General features: G+C 29.9%; 5 protein-coding genes across 5 annotated transcripts; 1 reads left to right on the forward strand and 4 right to left on the reverse strand.

Moving 5' to 3' along the window:
* The first annotated feature begins 639 nt into the window (after window positions 1-639).
* Window positions 640-3946, forward strand: LOC103858736 (uncharacterized isomerase BH0283). The gene is made up of 6 exons (XM_033286196.1): window positions 640-1742; window positions 1828-2034; window positions 2884-3213; window positions 3290-3451; window positions 3549-3632; window positions 3715-3946. The coding sequence occupies exons 1-6, from the start codon at window positions 1716-1718 to the stop codon at window positions 3817-3819; spliced, it is 915 nt and encodes a 304-aa protein (XP_033142087.1). The 5' UTR covers window positions 640-1715; the 3' UTR covers window positions 3820-3946.
* LOC103858735 (small nuclear ribonucleoprotein SmD1b) lies at window positions 3890-5687 on the reverse strand. Its single transcript, XM_009136148.3, has 4 exons — window positions 4781-5687; window positions 4600-4676; window positions 4217-4408; window positions 3890-4100 (listed from the first exon to the last, which is right to left on the reverse strand). The coding sequence occupies exons 1-4, from the start codon at window positions 4792-4794 to the stop codon at window positions 4036-4038; spliced, it is 348 nt and encodes a 115-aa protein (XP_009134396.1). The 5' UTR covers window positions 4795-5687; the 3' UTR covers window positions 3890-4035.
* Window positions 5688-5990: 303 nt separating this feature from the next.
* Window positions 5991-7975, reverse strand: LOC103858737. Its single transcript, XM_033286212.1, is given in 6 exon segments — window positions 5991-6238; window positions 6424-6513; window positions 6613-6754; window positions 6757-6774; window positions 6978-7076; window positions 7188-7975. Coding segments are annotated over 6 exon segments (552 nt in total). The 5' UTR covers window positions 7281-7975; the 3' UTR covers window positions 5991-6128.
* A 2721-nt stretch (window positions 7976-10696) lies between these two features.
* On the reverse strand, window positions 10697-12404 carry LOC103858738 (inner centromere protein A). Its single transcript, XM_009136151.3, has 5 exons — window positions 12168-12404; window positions 11812-12087; window positions 11520-11735; window positions 11278-11442; window positions 10697-11196 (listed from the first exon to the last, which is right to left on the reverse strand). The coding sequence occupies exons 1-5, from the start codon at window positions 12210-12212 to the stop codon at window positions 10912-10914; spliced, it is 987 nt and encodes a 328-aa protein (XP_009134399.1). The 5' UTR covers window positions 12213-12404; the 3' UTR covers window positions 10697-10911.
* A 1383-nt stretch (window positions 12405-13787) lies between these two features.
* Window positions 13788-16177, reverse strand: LOC103858739 (DAR GTPase 3, chloroplastic). Its single transcript, XM_009136152.3, has 8 exons — window positions 15926-16177; window positions 15712-15858; window positions 15520-15636; window positions 15202-15345; window positions 15024-15110; window positions 14517-14632; window positions 14191-14430; window positions 13788-14090 (listed from the first exon to the last, which is right to left on the reverse strand). The coding sequence occupies exons 1-8, from the start codon at window positions 16133-16135 to the stop codon at window positions 13967-13969; spliced, it is 1185 nt and encodes a 394-aa protein (XP_009134400.2). The 5' UTR covers window positions 16136-16177; the 3' UTR covers window positions 13788-13966.
* Between the last annotated feature and the right edge of the window lie 4600 nt (window positions 16178-20777).

Raw genomic sequence — 20777 nt, forward strand, 5'->3', positions numbered from 1 at the left:
CTGCTTAGGCTTCGGTAGGACAGAAGTGCCAGCTCTACCATAAGGTAAATAAAGCTTGTGCTTTAGGCCACATAATCACTGAGGCCACAATGTATTAAAACGATTGTAGTTCAAAACTAAAACTATAAATAAAGCAAAAATCAAACTAAAGATTAAGCAAAACTAAGTTTTGATAATGGCAAAGTATAATATCTATAGTTCGCTTAAATATATTGATTTATAATATTTGAAAATATTTATGTAATTATTTGATTAAAAATAATTATAATAAAAATAATTTTTGTTTTCTAATAAAGGTTATCTTGCTTAAGATTAAATTTTAAAATATCTTATTTGATATTTAAAATAAATACCAACCAAATTTTGTGAAGTTTTTGAGAAATTATTATTATGCAAAATTTATAGATTTTAAATTTGGTTTAGAAAACTATTATGCAAAGCATATGTTAAAAAACGCATTAATATTAGTTTTAAAATACTTTAGTTCATTAAAAATATTTCAGTTTATGTTATGTTATCTAACTTAGTTTTGATCATCTGAGAATTATATTTTGATATAAAGAAAATATTGTTATTACTTTTAAAATATATACTATGTTATTTAAGATTACGTTTTTAAAGGAATATATTTCTAATATTAAGATTATTTTTGTAAACTTTCCTTTTTATGAAATCAAATTATGTATGTGTTATATTTCGTCTTAAATTTTAGAATCTTTTCTTTTAATAATTTTTTTTTGTGAAACTTTTCTTTTTTATGAGTCAAATTATATATGATACGTCTTTTCGTTTTTAAAGTTTATAGTTCATTAACTAATGTTTACTTTATTATATATTATTTGGAAAGATAATAAAGGAAAGGAAAAATTTAATTAAAAATAAATAAAAATTTAATAATGGCAATCATATATAATATTTTTAATTTATTAAAAGTATCTTTGTAATCGTAACAATTAACGTGAGCGCGACACCGAGGAAATTGACTTCTCAAATAATATTATAGAGATAAAAAAAATAATAATACTCTTAATTCTATACCCTAGACCCTCCCTACACCTTAAACAATAACTCATAAAACATATCCTTTAAATCTAAATTCTAGTTCATAAACATGTAACCTTATAGATATATGTGTATTTATATTGAATGTTAATTTGTCATTTCTCTTTTATATGCTATTCTTTGGAACAAATACAAATTTTAGTATGTGTTCAAGATCATATTGATTTTTATATGAGAGATCAATAAGAATCAATGATGACGGATGTATAACGATTGGTAAACTATGCATCTATAGCCTCACTTGGTTTTCAGTTTTCACTTAAAAGTAAAGAAGAGAGTCATCAGAAAGAGGCTTGTTTCTTTTTCTTTTTATGCATCTATAGCCTCGATGTGTAACGACTGGCTAACTTTTTTTTTCTTTTTAGGTGGAGATCTGTGGCGATGCATTTTTGGAACATAAATAATGGGTTGATGAGGGGAAGAAAAAGATACTTTACTCCTGAAACGTGGTATCAACCAGATTTTAAATGTTTTGAAGGCTATAGCCCAAACCTTGCCTGTTTTTTTATAACAGAACTAAGCATATTTGGATGCTCCTCTTTTCTTGAAAATATAGGCTACGTGATTCACGTTATTTCAAAAAGTTGTGTGAGTTGCTGAATATAAGTAAACGTTGAGAGAGATTCAGAATTCATAGCAAGAAGAGCAAGATCATGAAGAGGCCTGTGAAATACTTTGTGGTAATTGTATTCTCTTCTTCTTTTCGTTTGAGTCTCTTTCCAAAGCTTTCTTCGTTTCCATTTCCAAAGAATGTTTGCTAAACAGGTTGATGCATTCACTGAGTCAGCCTTCAAAGGGAACCAAGCAGCAGTTTGCTTTCTTGAAGAAGACCATGAGAGAGACGACTCTTGGCTTCAGTCTCTTGCTGCTGAGTTTGAACTTCCGTTGACATGTTTTCTTATTCCCATCACCGGCTCTGATTCTCTACATCCACGATGCTTTCATCTCCGGTGGTTCACCTCCACAGCCGAGGTATGTCTTTTTCGAACATTTGAATGTATTCTCACATGATTCCTATATGGATTATGGTTTTCAGTTTAGTAACTCTTATTAGGCATAGCCCGCGAGTCCACTATTTTAAAATTTTCAGCTAGTATTCTTCTTATATATATATTTGGGTTCTTTTAACCTAATGTAACCCCAAAAAATTAATAACATCTCTTAATCTCTATTTCTTCTAGGACATAGCTAATTTGTAGCCAGTTTTTGAATCAAGTTAAATATATGTATGGGTTACTTTATTGTTTATGTTTTTCTAGTTCTTTTCACATCCCTTATAATAATTTACAGTAAAAACTTTATAAACTAATAATGTTAAGACTATAATATTTTATTATTTATAGAATTTTTAGTTTACAATTTTTTTTTAGAATTGTATCTTTTATTTTAGTGTGAAAATAAGAACAATACTTGATTATGTATTTATTAAATTTTATAGAAATAAAATTTATGTTGTTTTTATTTGATTATTTGGTATATAAAAAGTATCTAACATAATCAACTAATCATAGATGCATTTTTTTTATAAAATGACATCAAAGTATTTTGAAGTGTTTAGAATTTTTTTTTTTAAACTATACAATATATTTTATATTTTATATTTATATAAAATTTATATACATTAATTATTAATTTATGTTTACATTATGACCATAAACAAATTTCAAAAATTCATTATCTTATTGATATGTATTCTATTTTATACTATCTTAACTAGAGACTAGTACAATTTATCGTATTTAATAGTTTATCGAGTTTTTGCTATAAAGTCGACAGATGCTGGATGCAATTTGTTGAAAAAAGTTTAACTCATCTGGACAGATGGATATATGTGGTCATGGAACATTAGCATCAGCTCATACTCTCTTCTCAAACGGTTTGGTTGGCTCGTCTGAGACTGTCGAGTTTTCCACTAACTCTGGGATTCTAACTGCTAAAAGGGTCGATGATTGTGAAGCCAAAGGATCTTTCTTGATCGAAGTTAACTTCCCTGTGATAACAACTTGTGAGTACAGCTCCAATGATTTCTCCATGTTCTCTAAAGCCTTGGACGGAGCTACCATTGTTGATGTCAAGGGAACTACAAAGGATAAACTCGTATTTCAACCGTTGAAGGGAGCTACTAAATCAACTTCAACAGATCAAATCATGGTTATGCAAACATATAACTTTGTAAGTTTGGCTGGTTTAACTATGTTCTAAGTGTTTCTTTCCCATCTGATTACAGGTTGTGCTTTCATCTTGGGAGTCAGTGGCTGAGTTGCAGCCAAGAACTGATGAAATCATGAAATGCCCCGGCAAAGTGATGATTGTTACAGCAGCTGCTCCTGAGGGATCTACTTATGATTTCTGCAGTCGACTCTTTGCTCCCAAGCTAGGGCTCAATGAGGTTAAGAAACTAATCCTGCATTTTCCATGGGCAGAAGCTTTGAGCAACTCTCCAAAAGTTAGCTTTACCTCTTTTACTCTGCTCTCTGGTCATTCAGGACTCTGCATGTGGAAGTGCACATTGTTCATTAGCACATTACTGGAGTCTCAAGATGAACAAATGTGATTTCATCGCCTACACGGTGACTGACTCCTCTCTCTGTAACTTGCTAGCAATCTAAGCACGCACCACACAGTTTAATGATTGAGCAAGTGTTTTTGTAGGCTTCGCGTAGTGGGGAACTGAAGGTTCATTACGATAAAGAGAAGCAGAGGGTCTTGCTCACTGGCAAAGCTGTGACTGTGATGAACGGCTATGTCTTAGTTTAACCTTTGACTATATCCAGATTCTTGGAAAAGGTCAAAACCAATAATCTCGAACCTTTTGAGTCTTATCAGATTGTGTAATAAAGTAATGAACTCAATAATAAACGAAAGTGAGTGTTTCCGTGTTTGATTAGTTTGGCAATAACGTATCAAATTTTAAAATCATGAAAATTTAAAAGATAACAAGACAGAAAAAAACTTGGGATCACTGCAAAATGCTTAACGGCCGCCACGTCCACGACCTCTACCACGCCCACGTCCACGACCACCTGGTGGAACTTTACCTGATACCAATGACAACAAAAAAAAAAAAGATGATGAGAAGAGGAAAGCAATAAAACCAAAAGGCATGGTTAAGAATGAATGGAGAAGTAGAGAAATAAAGATGCTTATATGTTACCTGCAGTTGGTTTTTTCGGTTTGATTCGTGGTGTGTCTTCGACAAGCAAAGTCTCGAGATTCAAGGAGTCTGGAAGAATATAGTAGCGAATGTTGTTTCCCCTGACACTTAAGTGGTCTAGGGCGACTGGATTCTTCCCTTTCAAAGTGAGTTTCACTGCTTTTAAGTGAGTGTTCATACTAACATCTACACCTGCATTGTAAGTAGATATTAACCGCCTAGTGATGCTTGCATTCTAAACAAGAGAAAACATTAACAGTAGAGACAAGTCAACTTGTATTGCTCAAGGAAACAAAGCACTCCTAGGGATAAAAACAAAACAAAAAATCAACACTTTGTCTAATCTAAAAGCAACACAGGTCCATGGTAGATGAAGCGTGTACCTGTGATGGTTCCGTGAACTATGGTTCCGTTCTTAAGCTCTACTGAAACTGTTTCATTGTTCAATTTCATCAAAAACCTGCGAATAATCAAAATCCCCATTCGAAATCAAGCAACCAAAAAAGAATTACTCAAATTATAGAAAGCGAAAAAAGATTAGCAGATAACAAAGAAATTACATACCTTACGAGCTTCATGGCGAGAGATGAAGAGATCTAGGGAGAGCTCGATACAGCAATGGCAAGAAGCGGGAGGAAGATAACAATTGGGGATTTTTAAGAAATTTAAAGACTCTGTTCAACACCGCCATGTCTCAAAATTCTTTAAATATTTGCAATTTTCTCCGATTTGTTTTGAATCTACAGAAAACACGCATCTTAGTTTTAAATTTTATCCAAAACAACCCCCCTTAAGAAAATACACTTCTGCCTATGTTTTTTTTTGATCAAAAAAAAAAAACACTTCTACCATGTTTTCTTTTTGTTGACAAGGGAGAAGCCCAACTAATTTCTAACTTCAGCTCATCCTCATTTTTAGTGGTGGACGCTTGGTTATCCATTCGGATTTCGGGTTTTCGGGGTCAAAGATTTCAGACTCATTCGGGTATTTCTAAACTTCGGTTCAGATTCAGTTTCAGATCTTTGCAGGATCGGTTCGGGTTCGGATAATCAATTTAAAATATTTTAAAATTTTTTAATTCATTATACAGTAGAACTTCTATAAATAATGTTGGGACTTTAAAATTTTATTAAGTTATAGAGATATTAATTTACAAAAAAAAATTATTTAGATTTATTATTTTAAGATATATTTATTCTAAGATAAGAAAAATATTTGATTTTAGTGTATAGACATTAATTGTTTTTTTAATTTGACATTTATATTAATTTTATTATATTATTTGGTGTATATAATATATATTGTATAGAACTTAAATGTGGTTTTAGATAAAATATTACTAAATCTCATCAAAAATGTATTAAGTGTTAAAAAATATAAAGATAATTCTATTGTGAATATAATAATAGGTCTTTATTTATATAAAATATGTATACACCATTTACTTAGTGTATTTTGCAATGTTCACTTGCAAATTTATTTTGACATTCAAAATTTTAGTCTTCCACAATTATACTGGTGTCACAATTAAATCATTTAATGAGATAAAATTAGAAGTGTATGCTTTATATTCAAATTATTTGCTTGTTATTGTAGTATATAACTTTCGCTTATGAATTTTTCTCTTCTTACCAAGAAAAAGGTTTCATGTTAGAAGCCAAAAGTTTTGTGCCAAAAAAGAGGCCTAAAATAAGTTATATGTTTACTTTTGCATCAAATGAAGAAGTCTAATTCATTCTTGATTCGACCTTATAACAAAATGAATATGCACAAGTCACAAACGGGTTGATCTTATTCGGATATATTACACTAACCCAATGGCAAGCATACACGACACAAGAATCCACATTACAATCTTTCATTATCTTTTTATTTGATTCTATTCATTCACATTAATAAGTAACATTGGCCATCAATAAATCCATTCCTCCGGGAGAAGATTCTCCGGCGAATCAATCAGAGTTTCGACTTCAATGTTCGCAGGTGTTTCCACCATCTCGCTCTTCTTCTTCGAATTATTCTCTAGCATTTTTACATTTAAAGAAAAAATTGAGAAACTTGATGCATTAAACTGAGAAACAAATATTTCTACGTACATTTAAAACAAAATAAAGTATATATTTAAATATTGATTTTTTTTCTACTTAACGTGCTGCATTAGAAAAAGAAAAAAAAAAAAGAGAATGATGAACAGAAGAAAAAAAAACCTGAACGGGGAGAAACATGAATACGCTTGTTGTGAACGTTGAGATTGAGAGCTTGAACTACACGCACCGGGAGAAGCACCGTTGAACAGGCTGTGGGCAAATATTTTTTTTGTCATAGCTAAAAAGTTTATATAACATCAAATAAATACATTCATGAGTCTAATTAGTATCGAATTCCATTATAATAACCTGTTTTTTTGGTTGGCAGATGACAAGCGCTGGCTGGAAGAAAAACTCCGGTGCCAGAAGCTTTACGGGCCGGCGGAACCAAGAAAAATGCTTGCATTTGGTCCTCTCTTTTACTCATTTGCCAATTGTTTTGCTGCGTTTGTCAATGTACGTATTATAGTTCTTCATAACATCAATTTCACAAACAGTAAGATAATTTTATTTTGGACAACAAAAAGTAAAATTAATTGAAGTATATAGTAATGCCTGAAAATATATTTCTAACCCCATCGATAAAAGATCTAAAAATCATTTCAGAAATATTGAGAAAAAGTCATTTAAATAAAAAAAAATTGATAAAGGGTTTGCTAAAATAAATAAATTACCCAAGGAAAAGTTTCTCTGAAGGAATTTGAAGGTGGTGCACCGGGTCGACGGAATCCCTCGCTGCCATGGTGGTTGTGGTTGATGAAGGAGTTATGCAACTGTGTGAGAGAAAATAATAAGGTAAGAACGATTTTGATATACAAAACGAGATCAAACTAACATGATGATAATAATCAATTAGTAAAACTTAGATAAGAGACTATATAAACCTGATGTTTGTTAGAATGATCAAACAAGGGATCTTGGAGAACATGAGAGGGTAACCGTATCTCCCTATCACTGTGACCGATGATGTCACCCATTTTTTAAAAGTTAAATGACTTTGAATTAATCTTGTAAGAAGAAGAAGAACATCAAGAGAGGATCAACGAGAAGTTTTCTTGGTCCACAAAGAAAAAGAAAGAGGAGAAGAGGTTTGATTTTGCCCAACTTCTAACCTGAATCGTAACTATAAATATTACTCACGATGCGTTTGGAAAGTAGAGGGAGAGCCGATGACGACAAACTTGGTATTATTTTTGGATAATACTATAAGGAGTTGCTCAAAAAAAAAAAAAGGATACTACATATAAGGTTTTTAATGCCACCATTTAAGTTTTTTACTTTTTAGCTAAAAAGAATTTTTTTTTTCTGTTGACAACAGAAAAAGAACATCAATGGTTTCATTTTTGAATTTTTATTTTTAGTTATTAGAAGGATGGAACTAGACTTACACACCCTTTTATTTCAAATTTTCAATATAGACAAAAAAAAATTAAAAAAATCTTTAGTATAGCTAGGGATTTCTACATTAAGTAAACATAATTGAGGGGTTTTACCATTAAAAAAAATTAAAAAATTAAAATTTAGAATATTATCTAAAAACTAGTAACTTCAATTTAGCATTTTTATTTTTTTTGTAAATATATGAGCTTGATGTGTTTTTAGCATCAATATTATATATGTTTTTTTGACAGCCAACTTTATATATGTATAAATTAAAAATGAAAAAACTCAGAAAATATAATAAAAATTATCTAAATATTACCTGTAATATAAAAGATTAAAAATGTAAAAAAAAAGAAAAAAATAATAAAATTTTATCTTATCTAATAAAAATGTAATAATAAATCTTTAGATAATTTTTATTATATTTTCTAGGTTTTTACATTTTTAATTTATACATATATAATGTTGATGTTAAAAACACATCAAACTCATATATTTACCAAAAAAATTACAAACTAGTAGACTATAATTTTGCTTTTTATAAAAAAAAATTAATATCAAACAATTTCTGTTTTAACTTTTATTTAGATAAAAAAATTAATTTTAAAAAAGTTTTACTTACGACTTATGATGTTTATATGAACCGCGTAGTAATCCTGTGATAAAGCCAATTTTGGTTTACTTGATCAATATATACATTGACTTATTCTAATATTTTATAAGTTAACTTTTAATAAAAGAAAAAAAAATAGATAATGATAGTTTTATTATTAAACTTAATTTATGGTAAATTATATACTGATAAATCTAATTATTCGTTAAAAATATATTTACTTTGCCTGGTTTAGAAACTAAATCATTAAACACATGCTCATAGCATGATTACATAGGCAACTCTCTAAACTTAATATCAAAGCATGTTTTTAAACAATAATAAAACATACACGTGAAATAACTACCGAAATAATTCTACAATACCTAATTCATAATTTCATACTCTGTGTAGCAAAACCGATTTGCTCATAGTCTTTCAAACTCTAAAACAAATCATAGAACTCCAACTAAAAAAAAAACAAATATCAAAAGTACATAAATATAGATGTCAAAAATTATAATCGAAACAACTTGAAAAAAAATGAGAAAAATGAAACTACAGAGTTTAAAACATCTTACATCATATAAAAATAAGAATTGGTCCTAACTTGTTTGTATAATTTTAATTCCAATTAGAAATTTTGAAATAGTTGTATTTTTTAAATTAATAAATTAACGATTTAAGTTAAAACTAATAAAAATCTTGTGAAAATTAAAATAATTATAATCATCATTCCAATTAGAAATTTCAAAATATTTATATTATTTAAATTAATAAATTAATTAGAAATTTCAAAATATTTATATTATCTAAATTAATAAATTAACAATTTAATCTAAAAACTAATAAGAATACGACACATAAGGAGAATTAGCTAAAATCATGGAGAATGTGACAAATCAGCACAATCACTTTATAAATAATAGTATAGATGCCATCTTATGCAAGGTTTATAAAAAAATCTTTGAGAAACATACACCTTAAGGAGATATAGATCTAACTTTTTTTTGTTGTAAAATTGTATTTGAGCTAGTTACGAATTTACGATACAAGATATGACCAAAAGAAAATATATGTTTTAATTAATAGTAGTCTATTATGCTTTACAGTATATGATGCATATTAAAAGGAGAAAGAAAATAAAAACTAAAATAGTAAAATCAAATGACCAACGGCGCCACTTCTTCTTAACAACCTTCACCAACCAACGCAAGTTTTTCAAAAAAAAATTAGGAAGTTATATTAGTTGATCTTATTCTTACCCCAAGTAGCGGATCGAGAAGGCAACTTTAGTGATTAGTTATTACTTATTCCGAAGTGTGTGATTAAACCTGCCAATTATAGTTTTACAATTAACCATGTACTTAAAATTTAAATAAAAGGAAGAATAAGATTCAAACACATCCAATGTTTTATGAAAACCCAAATATAGTTTACCTAACACCTTAGAAGCCAATAGAAGGTTACAGTCTCCTATAATATTTGGTGACTAATAGAACCATGAAGACTATTCATATTTAAGTTAAAAACCACAATTCTAAAGAAAATATTTATCATATATAGTCAGATTCAAATAAAAATTTTAAGCAAAATTTTAATTATTATTATAACCGAATATGAATTTCTAAATGATTTAATTAGGAATTAAAATTTTAATACTAACAGGTGAAACTCTGAACACCTAATTTTTCTTATTAAGATATGCAAATCAATATATGCTGGATAATGGTTAAAATAGTTGACTAACTGTTGGAAGTGAACAAACCCACTTTGGACACAAGTCTTTGAAGCTTACATAAGCTTACACAAGTCATAACTACCCAACAAGAAGAGTAGAAGTAGGTTTTTCAGTTAGTCAACCTCTCAAGATCATTTGACATCATCATCATTCTATAGAGATAAGAACCAAATATAATAAAAAATTTGATACCAACAACCAAAGAAAAGAAGATAATAACTCACAGTGATCTTTTCCAGTAATGTCATTCCTTTGCAGCTTTGGACAGATCACTCTCCTCGAGCTCTAATTGTCCGAGCAAGCAGAACATTACTGCTTCAAAGAAAAGTATTTCAGAATTCCAGAAAACGGATCATCACTCCTCTCTAAATATGACAAAAGGTTTCATGGGTGCTGCAACCTTCCCCTCCAGGCTAAGAAATGATGGTCGAGATTTCAGTCACGACCAGTGGCTGAGCCAGCCACAAAGCTCATTGGGGTCAACAAAATTAAATCATGGGTTGAAGTTAACTGTGAGCAAATGTTACCGGGTTATTGTACTATTTTTTCAACATTTCACTACTTTTGAACTCATAAACAGAAGCAATTTAAAAAAAAAGAAGCATAGGGATCAAGTCTTAGTATAAATGCTTAACGCTTTAAACAGCTCCTTAAAGCGCTTGTTAGACCATTGCAAATATTAGTAGTATAGGCTAATCATCTTAAAATTATTACAACAAACCAAGGAATGATATTACAAACTTTATATTCTTCGAGACCAAGAAACTGCTCAAAAGCTTATGTTTTAATCAAATACCCAACCAACACAATTATTACAATAAACAGTGGAATGATATTACAACTTTTATATCTTGGAGACAAAGAAACTGCATCCAAAAATGTCTTTTATCAATCAGTGTTGTTCTTCTTCTTCTTCTGCTTTTTCAAAGCTTTCGATGAGGGATTTTGAGACATCGAGAGCCTTTTCTTCGTGTTCATAATCGATTTCAGCAAAAGGGGATGAGAAATCTAAGCATAAACCTTGAACAACTTGTTCATAAGAAGCAGAGAGATCTTCAGATGTGATCTGATGGTACTCCACCATCTGGCGAAGACACTGATTCTCTCTAACCAGATTCGCGTTTTCATTCGCTAACCTCGCTTTCTCCGTAAGCAACACCTCTAATTGCAGCCTCACCTATAATCAAAAATCACCATAAGATGCAAAACAGAGCATAACAGAACATGAAACAGAGCATTTTTGGAGGTTGTGCAGTACCAGATCATCTTCTTCAGGTCTAACGCTTTTCACAAACCCTTCTCTGAGTCTTTTGTTCTCTTCTTCAAGCAATCCACAACGTTCTTGGATGAAACTCAGGTCGGATTTTATGGATTTAAGCTCTCTTGCAAGCGAATTAGCCTTCGCTGCCATTGATATCGCAATCTGCAAGAAAGAAACATTCAATCTTTGTATAAAAGAAGTATTAAAAAACAGAGAGACTTTAAAGACTGAGTCTTTACGTTCTTAGCTCTTTTCATGATCTTCCTCTCTTTAGGTCTCTTCTCATCTTCATCGGAAGAATCTTCTTTTACCTCAGCATCAGATTCGTGTTTCCTCTTCTTCCCTTTACTCTCCTCTTCTTCTTCCTCTCTCTGTTCTTGTTGTATTTGATCAGCTTTGAGATTGGAGTGGAGTATCTCAGACAATGTAGGTGGCTTAGCTAATTCTCTAACTCCCTGAGTTTACAGATTCACAATGTATCATCAATCATGTGAGAATGAACAAATCATATTAATTGATTTTTCAGTTTACCTGAAGAGCATTGTCGAGATTACTGGAAAGCTGAGAGAGAGTATGAGAAACAGAGTCAAACCCTTTAAGCAAAAGCATTGAATCACTCTTCAACCTCTTTGCTCTCTCTGACTCTCCAACACTCTTTTGAGCTACCAATGGGGAGTTAGAGATGGGTTTGTGGTCTTTGCTCTTTTCATCGAGAAGAACATCTATCCTGTTACGAAGACTGCTCCAGAGACGCTTGTCGGAGGATGGAGAAGATTCAGAAACCATGATCAAGCTTCTTCCACTTTCCTGTGAGAAAACAGAGATGATTTCATGAAAAATCTTCAATTTTGAATCATACCCAATTTTAATAACAGAGAAAAACTTACCTTGTTAGTATGAATAGGTGATGGAGTTTGTACAGAAGCAGCCATTGATGGAGGTAAAGAGAAATAGGGTTTAGAGAGTGAGAGAGAGAGAGAGATGTAACGGCTAGTTTATTGAAGATGAGGGGGAGATCAATCAAAGAAGAGAGATTTAAATGGGATCTCGAGAGTTGGCCCAACGTTCTGATTTTCTAACTCATTTTGTTTTTATCTATTTTGTATGTTTAAATAATCAATAAATGGACAAGAGTAGATGAGATCGAACAAGAAGTGGGGCTTGTGCTTGGTCGACGACTGACTTTTCACAAAAAGTATCTACCTAGAGATGTATTGGTAGGTCCTCTACTTTTGAGTCCAACGGCTGTGTTTCTAGTCTAGATTCTTTGCTCTATTTATTACATGGTCTAAACTAGACATCCACTGTCTAAAAGTCCAAAAATAGGTCTTCCAAACTGAGTTCATTTGGACTTTACATATTTTGGGCTTAACCCAATTTGAGATAAGATGGATCCAAAAAACCTAAAACTTTACCTACTAGTTTAGAAAATGTCATTTTTTTAGAATCATTCTTGTACTGATATACCCACATATAAAAGTTTTAAAATTTAAATTACATTAATTTTTTTTATGATTTGCATACAATATTTAATTTAAAATTTTGATTTAATTATATGTAGAAATTAAGGAAAATAAATAGTAGTTGAAAATTTTATATTTAGTTTTAGAAATATATTTTTATCTATTTTTGGTTAAAATATATTGAATCAAATTTTATAAAATTAAAAGAAAATCTTGTAGGTTTATAATTTTTTTTATACAACAGAAGGCTTTAGGTATATAATTATCATAAAACTAAATAATATTTTCAGAATTTGTAAATATTAAAAAAAACTAATGGTATTAGGATTAATATTTTTTTAAACTGCATAAAATTTTGAAGAATGCTTTTGGTAATAAAAATTATATAGTTGAAAAAAATAATTAAATAATATTTCAAAAAATGTAAAATATTATTATATTTGTATTTGTACTATTATATTATTTATACTTATATAACATATATTAATAATTTAATAATAAAATATTTAAGAATTCCAAAAATTTAACAAAATTTCTCAAATAAAAATGCCGGACTAGATTTTTTGAATTGTGAAATACTTATCAACAGATATTTATTATCAATTTATATTTAAATTTAAAATTTAAAATATAATATAATTTTTTGTTAAAAAGAAAACCTACCAATTTAGATTTTATAAGCTTCTAAAATCACACATTTATTTTTCATTTAGTTATATGTCAATATCTAATAAATAACTCAGAAAATATATGCAAGCTATATGAACATATATAACCATGATATCAAACTCGCTTCTAAAATCACAAATATAGTTTTTATTTAGTTACATGTCAATGTCTGATAAATGATTCAGAAAATACATGCAAGCTATATGAATATCATATAACTATGATATCAAACTCTGAAATTTTGTTTGAAAGAAGATTTTTAATCCACTGGACAACAATAACATTTGCAAAAATATCACATCCTAATGCAATAGTTTTGAAATTGAGATACCTAAACATTATGATCAGCTATATTATGCAACTTCCTGATTTTACATTAAACAAATATGCTCATATTAGACTTTTTAACACGTTAAGTTAGCGACTGGTGTTGTTATACCCATTCACATTCAGTAGCCCAGTATATTTCTTTTATATCTAGGAATATAAAATACATCACATTTAGGCATTTTTAGTTCAGAATTTTGAGCATTAAACGCTATACACAGTCTTGTTCACAGTGGAGGTCTCTCCAACGAGATATACCCAAATTTGCCCTTGCGAAAATCCGACAGTATTCTAAATGCAGCCTGATGACTATCCCCACCAAACAAATCAAGACCAAGCGTCTTCACAAATCTGCAAAAGAGAGACAGAGAGCATAGAATCAAGAAAAAGCCATAATGAACAATAGTTACCAAAAGAAAATGAGATCTTGTTGTGAATAAGTTTTCATTACTTTTTACCGCAGCCACCATCCAGCTGAATCTTGTACCGGCTGTAAAGCGCCCTTGAGCCTACTTCAGGAATCCGTGCTAGCATCTGCACAAGGATTCCAGCAACATCAATGAAGTCGTAAGCTTTCTCTCCAATGTCATCGCAAATAGCAAGCTTTATAGCAGCTGCTTGATCATCAATACGCATAGGAAGCATTCCTGGTGAATCTAACAGATCAAGACCATCCCCAAGCTTCACCCATCTGTTTTACAGTATGATATGAGAAACGACCAGTGACAAAAATTAAGACAATGATTTTGAATATGTTAAAGACAAAGTGTTTATTACTTCATCTCTCTAGTTACACCTGGTCTTGGTGCTGCTGCGCAGATTTTTCGCTTTAATAGACGATTGATCAAAGATGACTTTCCAACATTTGGGTATCCAATGATTCCAGCTCTTACCTGCATAATATGAAGTATACTTAAAACCAATATTCAGGAAATTGCTAGGCAATAGTTAGGTGTTCTAGAGAAGATAAACAGATTATTTAGGGTTTAAATTATTTGTATATTGATTATATATCTTATATTTATTTTAAGTTTTTGCGTTTTATTAAAAAAATTACTTTGATGAAATATTTAAAAATTAGATATACTATAAAGATACAAAATTGGAGGGGAAAAAATCATCCCTTGTTTAATGACAAATTGATAGTGAATATGATATACTTAAATTAGTTCTAATCCACTTTGATGTTACTTAATTTAACCGATTTTAGAACATTGCTTAAAACTAAAACTATATACATAGTGCAACAGAGAATAATAGATAAACAGAGGTACATTTACTCACTGGCCTAGGGAGAAGACCCTTCTCTCGGCGTTTCCCATTTACATCACCTGCTAAGCTTTTTGCTAACCGACCTAGCTTCATAGCTCCCTGTAACCATCACTCAGAGATATTATTAAACCAAACAGTTCCAAAAAAAAAAGAAGCAAAAGTAAAAGATTAAACTTGTAGAAAAGCATACCATCCCAAGTTTGCCATTAGTGAAAATGACCTTTATCCCTTGCTTTGCAAAGTATCTAGCCCAATCATTTCGATCCTCAGTAGATATCATATCTTCTCTGTTCAACACCAATATCCTTTTCCTATTCCCAAGCCACGCATCCATCTACAACAAACACACACCACGTAAATGGTTTCCAAAAGGAGTATGTTAACGACAGAAAGAAGTAGGTTCCACAAGACTTAAACTTTCCACTACAGAAGAAATGATTCAAAAAGAATCCAAAACTCATCTATATGTGTCTCTCTAGTCTGATGAAAGGCGGCTAAAGACACAAACCTTTGGATGAGTTGTGGATAAGGGTATTCTCGCATCTCTGACTTCAATCACAACATCCATTAGCTTAAGCTGTTCCCTAAGTTCCTTTTCAGTTTTCATTATGTGTCCTGGATACCACTGTAGTAAAAACACAACCCAACAAAGTTCATAACTTTACAAGAAAAGAAAAGCAAAATTTAATCAATCCATTACCTGAACAGGACGTAACGCTCTAGTCCATAAACGAATATCAGATTCAAGATTCATCCAATCGATTTCCTCTTCATTTGCCTCTAACGTGAAACCCTTTGAATTATTCTTCCTTGTAACATCCAAAGTCGAATCCTTTCCTCCAACAATCTGATAAAAGCTGCGAAATTTAGATAACAACTGAAGATGAGAAAGTAGAGTTAATGAAGATGTTTGCCTGAATTGGTGGACGGGAGGAGTTGGCGGTGGGAGGAGAAGCGGCGACTGCGAGTGTGGAGTTTCGGAAGGTACGACGGTGAACGAAGTGGGTTAAGTTCGCCGGGGAAGGAGACGGCGATGGAGATAACTGTGCGAGCATGGCTGACAATACATTACAGATTAACAAAAGGACAAAACTAAAACCTCTTATCCCCTTCAGACATCTCATGGACTTCCTTCAAAACTATGGGCTTTGTCTAATTTAGGCTTTTTGGTATGTTAAAGGCCCATATATTTACAATGGTCGATTAGTTAGATCTCCATTTATTTTATATATCCGAGACTCGAGTAATGGTCAACAAATGTTCCAAAGTCCAAACATACAACTATGAAAAGTATAATATGCAAAAACTCAAATTAAAAAATATAGAAGCGACTTCAAAAGATTGAAAATTAACATGGTTAGAAGTAAGAAATAAAACAAGTTTCTAAAATATTAGGGTAAACATAAACTAATTCTTAGAAACCATCTAAAGTCCTAGATTGTCTAACGTGAGTTAAAAAAATAATAAATTTAAATCTTGTTGAAAGATGTGTACTATTAAAATAAAAATTAATTTAACATAATAAGGAATTTTCTTAGTGGATTTTCTCTAGAGGATGTATATATTTCTGATAACTATATAAATTGATTTAATGATGGATCAAGTTACATTGATGTTTAATACCCCTTTATACTTAGTTCAAACAATTTTATATCTTTTCTGTATTTTATATATGTTCTTATAAATTTAATTTTACATTTAAATTAAAATAAAAATATTAATTTTTAAATAAAAGCAAAGAAAAATATTTAAAAATATTAAAAAATATTACAATTATACTTATATTCAAGTAAACTTGATCCCAAACCTTCAATATCCCAAAATGACAATAAACGAAAATGCTCAGTTTCAACAATTTTTAACTCGTAAGCTACAAATAAAAGATAAAAAAATTATTTATCCCTTCAAAATTTCAAATGCACTATTTGGTCATATATAGAATTATTATGAAAATAATAATATGTATTATTTATTTTAGAAAATGTGATTTTGTTTGTAATTCTTTTATTTATATGTAGTTTGCTATTAAAAAAGTACTAATTTATTAATAAGTATTGTTTGTAATATTTATTGTATGTCTTCGGTCGTTATAAAAGTTATATGCTTTTATTTAATTTTTTGTCTAAGTAAAGACTATACTGTACAAAATTATAATTTGTAAGATGTATTTTAAGTTTTACTGGAGAATAACATCTTCAAACTTCAAATATTAAATTTAGTAAAATTCAGATATAAAGTTGTTCTTGGAGATGCTTATATATGATTTTAGATTGATATCAAAGTAAACCAAACTTATTTTACCAAAAAAAAATAGAAAAAATAACCAAACGTTTACACAATCTTGAAACATAGCCGGCGAGCCACTATACTTCCAGAATCAAAGGCCGTAAGAAAGGTCTTTCCTTAGAGCAATCTTTTTTTTTTTTTTTTTTTTTTTTTTTTTTTTTTTTTGTAACATCCCTAGAGCAATCTATAATCTAACTTTGCTTTAACAGAAATCATTTGTTACCTTTAATCTTTATATCTAATAACAGTGTGATCTGAATCATATGATACGATTGACAGAAGCAAGCCCACGTATGTGTCCTTGGTTTTCGAGAAAAAAACTGAACTTGTGAATTATTAGTTTCTAAGAATTTTTCTTTTAGGAAAATCAATTTGTCAGATGGATACGAGAACCGTGGTCTAAAATATTATTGTAGGCGGCGTTTAAGGGTATGACTGGTTTTCCCGCTACCACCCGCAAACGCAGCTTTTGCGGTTGGTAGCGGTTGCTGGCGTTTTGCAACAATCGCTCAAACCTCTCTAAACTGCTCCAAATCGCTCCAAATCGCTCTGAACCTCATAAATTCAAAAGCTGGTTCCAGCTAGCGTTTGCGGTTGCGGGCGTTTGCGGGAGGATAAAAAAATTTTTTTTTTTTCCAAAACAATATAAATACAAAAATAAAAAAATTCAATAAAAAAATTAAATTGAAATTATAAAAATGCTAAAATATATCAATTAAATTTTAATTAATATTATAAAACTTTAAAATAAAAATATTTTCTATATTTTTTAAAAAATTAAACTATAACTTTCTAAATATAAATTTTATATTTATTATAATATTATTATTTTTGATATTTTTATAATTGTATAAAATGTAAATATTGTTAATTTATTATTTAACTGCTGCTGCATTTGGTAGTTAACCAGTCATAAGTATCCCGCAAACGCACAAATTTATAACCGCAGAACCAGTCGTACAAATCTCTTAAAACCGCTAGAAACCGCAACCACCCGCATCCGCAAACTCCCGCAACCGCAACCGCAACCGCTGCGGTTAAACCAGTCAGACCCTAAATGTCCGACGAGTAGATCTAAATAATTATCCGTGAGAGAGAGCCGACATGACACTAAGCTAAAAGTATAATATTTTTATATTTAAAATTTTCAAAATATAATTGGGTTTTTCTGAAAAAATATAATTTAGTTGAGTTTGACAATATTTGTTTTGAATAGTAGCAAACTAGGAATAGACTACGAAGAATAAGAAGTTCTGTTCACTAAAACGTTTTTCATGCGCCCTGGTCGGTGCTAAAAATTATTGTGATCACATCCTAATTGAGAAACATTACAATATTTTTTTTTAGCTATGTGTCATCATGAAAATAAAATTCAGAATTTTTAGAAAAATAAATTGATTCATCTTAATTTATATTATATTTTATTACACTAATTATCAAATTGATAGATAATATACAAAAGAATATTCTCGCATTTTTTTAAAAAAACCAACAAAATTATATAGGAGTAGGCGTTTAGGTACCCATTCGGGTTCGTTTCAGATCTATACGAATTTTGGGTTTTTGAGTTTAAAGATTTCAGCCCCATTCGGGTATTTCTAAATTTCGGGTTGGGTTCGGTTTGGATCTTTGCGGGTTTGGTTCGGGTTCGGATAACCCATTTAAATTATTTTTATAATTGATGTCAAAATACCTAAAATTAACATATAAATTAGTTTGATTTGAATAATTAGATAGATAATCAATAGATTTCAAGTATTTTGGTGTTTTGAATATATTTTAGCTATTTTAGACATTTACTTTTGACTATTTATGTATATTTTCAAGTATTTTAGACAATTTAAAAGTATCTTATATATTTTGGTTATTTTTAATATATATTAAATAAAAAATTATGTAATATATTTAGGTATATAAATCTATTTCAGTTACATTCGGGTACCCGAGATACTTCGATCCGGGTCATGTTCGGTTTTGGTTCTTTAAGGTTCGGTTTTGGTTCTTTAGATACCAAAATTTAGAACCCGTTCGGATATTTAATCAATTTCGGTTCGGATTCGGTATTAATTTTTTGGATCGGGTACGGTTCGGTTCTTCGGATCCAGTTTTTTTGCCCAGCCCTACAATTACCTAATATGATTAACCCATATATGACAATTAATGATTATGAATAATAAATATTTGATAATATTTTTTGTATTTTAACTCTTTTTTTTAATTTTATATTATTAAAATATATTAAACAATCACATTAACCATATAATAAAATAAATATTTTTTTATATATTATTTTTTGAATTTTTAAAACGACTAAAAATAACTAAAATGTTAAACGTCTCACAATAAAATTTTGGGATCAATGGTTTAATTTTTGTTTTTGTAATGACAAGATACAAATGATCATAAATTAGACATTCATATTCTACATTAATACAGTTTAAAATTAAACTATATAACATATAATGTAAATATGTTAATTTCTAAATTTGTATTTAAAAATTATTGAAACCTTAACATTTTAAAACATTAGAAATTTTGTGTTTATCATATAAGTACAAATTTTTAATAAAACTTATTTATATTAAAATGCGTTATATAATTTACATATTTTAAACCCGTGTGACAACAAATGATTGTCGTTGAAATTTAGTTATGTTCTAAAAGTTATAAGAAAAAACAAAACTTAACATATTATATTCTTTTTTAACACTGGATTGTATTATTAAGCTTTATCGGTAAAGAGTTCTAAACAATGAGAACAAACAAAACAAATGTAGAAAATAGATACACCAGTAGGAATCCAATGTAAGCCAATACACATCTATTTTGCGTATGGATGACTAAAGATTTTTTATATAAAAGCTCCATGGAGTAATTGAATCTCAAGGAAGTTAATCTTCGTATATCAAAAAACACCACACTTCATACTGAACTGAGAACAATTGTCACGCTCTTTTTAATACTCCAGTAGGAGCCACCGAGACAAAACAACTCTTTATATTGATCTATTGATAACAATAGAGTCAAAGAGATTACCGTTCCATAGAATTTGATGCTGCCTTTTGAAGTAACCATAGTTTGCAGCAAAAACTTCATCACCATCACGTGAAGAACCATCAACGATTGAAGCCGGTAAGATCCGTCACCACCATCCACAGTAGATATGTCAGTTACCTTTTCTAAATAGTTCAATTGAACCGAAGTTTTTGTTTTTCCAAATCCATTGAAAAAAACTTACAAAAGAACAATCAAAACTTTGTGAGATTTAAGATAAATTGGCAAACAAACTAAGTAACCAGGAGTAAATCAAATCAAAGAAAGAGAATCAAAACGAATAAAACAAACCGATGACGATGCTATAAAAGATTCCGACCAGCGGCTTGAAACAATAAAAAATCTCTTCTTTTTTTCTTGACGGCTAGGGTTTGACATACTATATTCATGGAAAGAAGATCTACTACACAAACACATTCACATGCA

The sequence above is a fragment of the Brassica rapa genome, chromosome A03 (assembly GCF_000309985.2).
Source record: "Brassica rapa cultivar Chiifu-401-42 chromosome A03, CAAS_Brap_v3.01, whole genome shotgun sequence".
Classification (NCBI taxonomy): domain Eukaryota; kingdom Viridiplantae; phylum Streptophyta; class Magnoliopsida; order Brassicales; family Brassicaceae; genus Brassica; species Brassica rapa.

Coding starts and splice junctions, on each gene's coding strand:
- LOC103858736 (XM_033286196.1), top strand. CDS start 1,716: ATGAAGAGGCCTGTGAAATACTTTGTG. Junction 1,743..1,827: donor GGCCTGTGAAATACTTTGTG/GTAATTGTATTC, acceptor TTTGCTAAACAG/GTTGATGCATTCACTGAGTC. Junction 2,035..2,883: donor GGTTCACCTCCACAGCCGAG/GTATGTCTTTTT, acceptor TCATCTGGACAG/ATGGATATATGTGGTCATGG.
- LOC103858738 (XM_009136151.3), bottom strand. CDS start 12,212: ATGGCTGCTTCTGTACAAACTCCATCACCTATTCATACTAACAAG. Junction 11,736..11,811: donor ATCTCGACAATGCTCTTCAG/GTAAACTGAAAA, acceptor CTGTAAACTCAG/GGAGTTAGAGAATTAGCTAA. Junction 11,197..11,277: donor GACCTGAAGAAGATGATCTG/GTACTGCACAAC, acceptor TTTTGATTATAG/GTGAGGCTGCAATTAGAGGT.
- LOC103858739 (XM_009136152.3), bottom strand. CDS start 16,135: ATGAGATGTCTGAAGGGGATAAGAGGTTTTAGTTTTGTCCTTTTGTTA. Junction 15,346..15,519: donor TATCCACAACTCATCCAAAG/GTTTGTGTCTTT, acceptor TGTTTGTTGTAG/ATGGATGCGTGGCTTGGGAA. Junction 14,091..14,190: donor GATGGTGGCTGCGGTAAAAA/GTAATGAAAACT, acceptor TCTCTTTTGCAG/ATTTGTGAAGACGCTTGGTC.
- LOC103858735 (XM_009136148.3), bottom strand. Junction 4,409..4,599: donor AGTTCACGGAACCATCACAG/GTACACGCTTCA, acceptor CTTACAATGCAG/GTGTAGATGTTAGTATGAAC. Junction 4,101..4,216: donor ACCGAAAAAACCAACTGCAG/GTAACATATAAG, acceptor CATTGGTATCAG/GTAAAGTTCCACCAGGTGGT.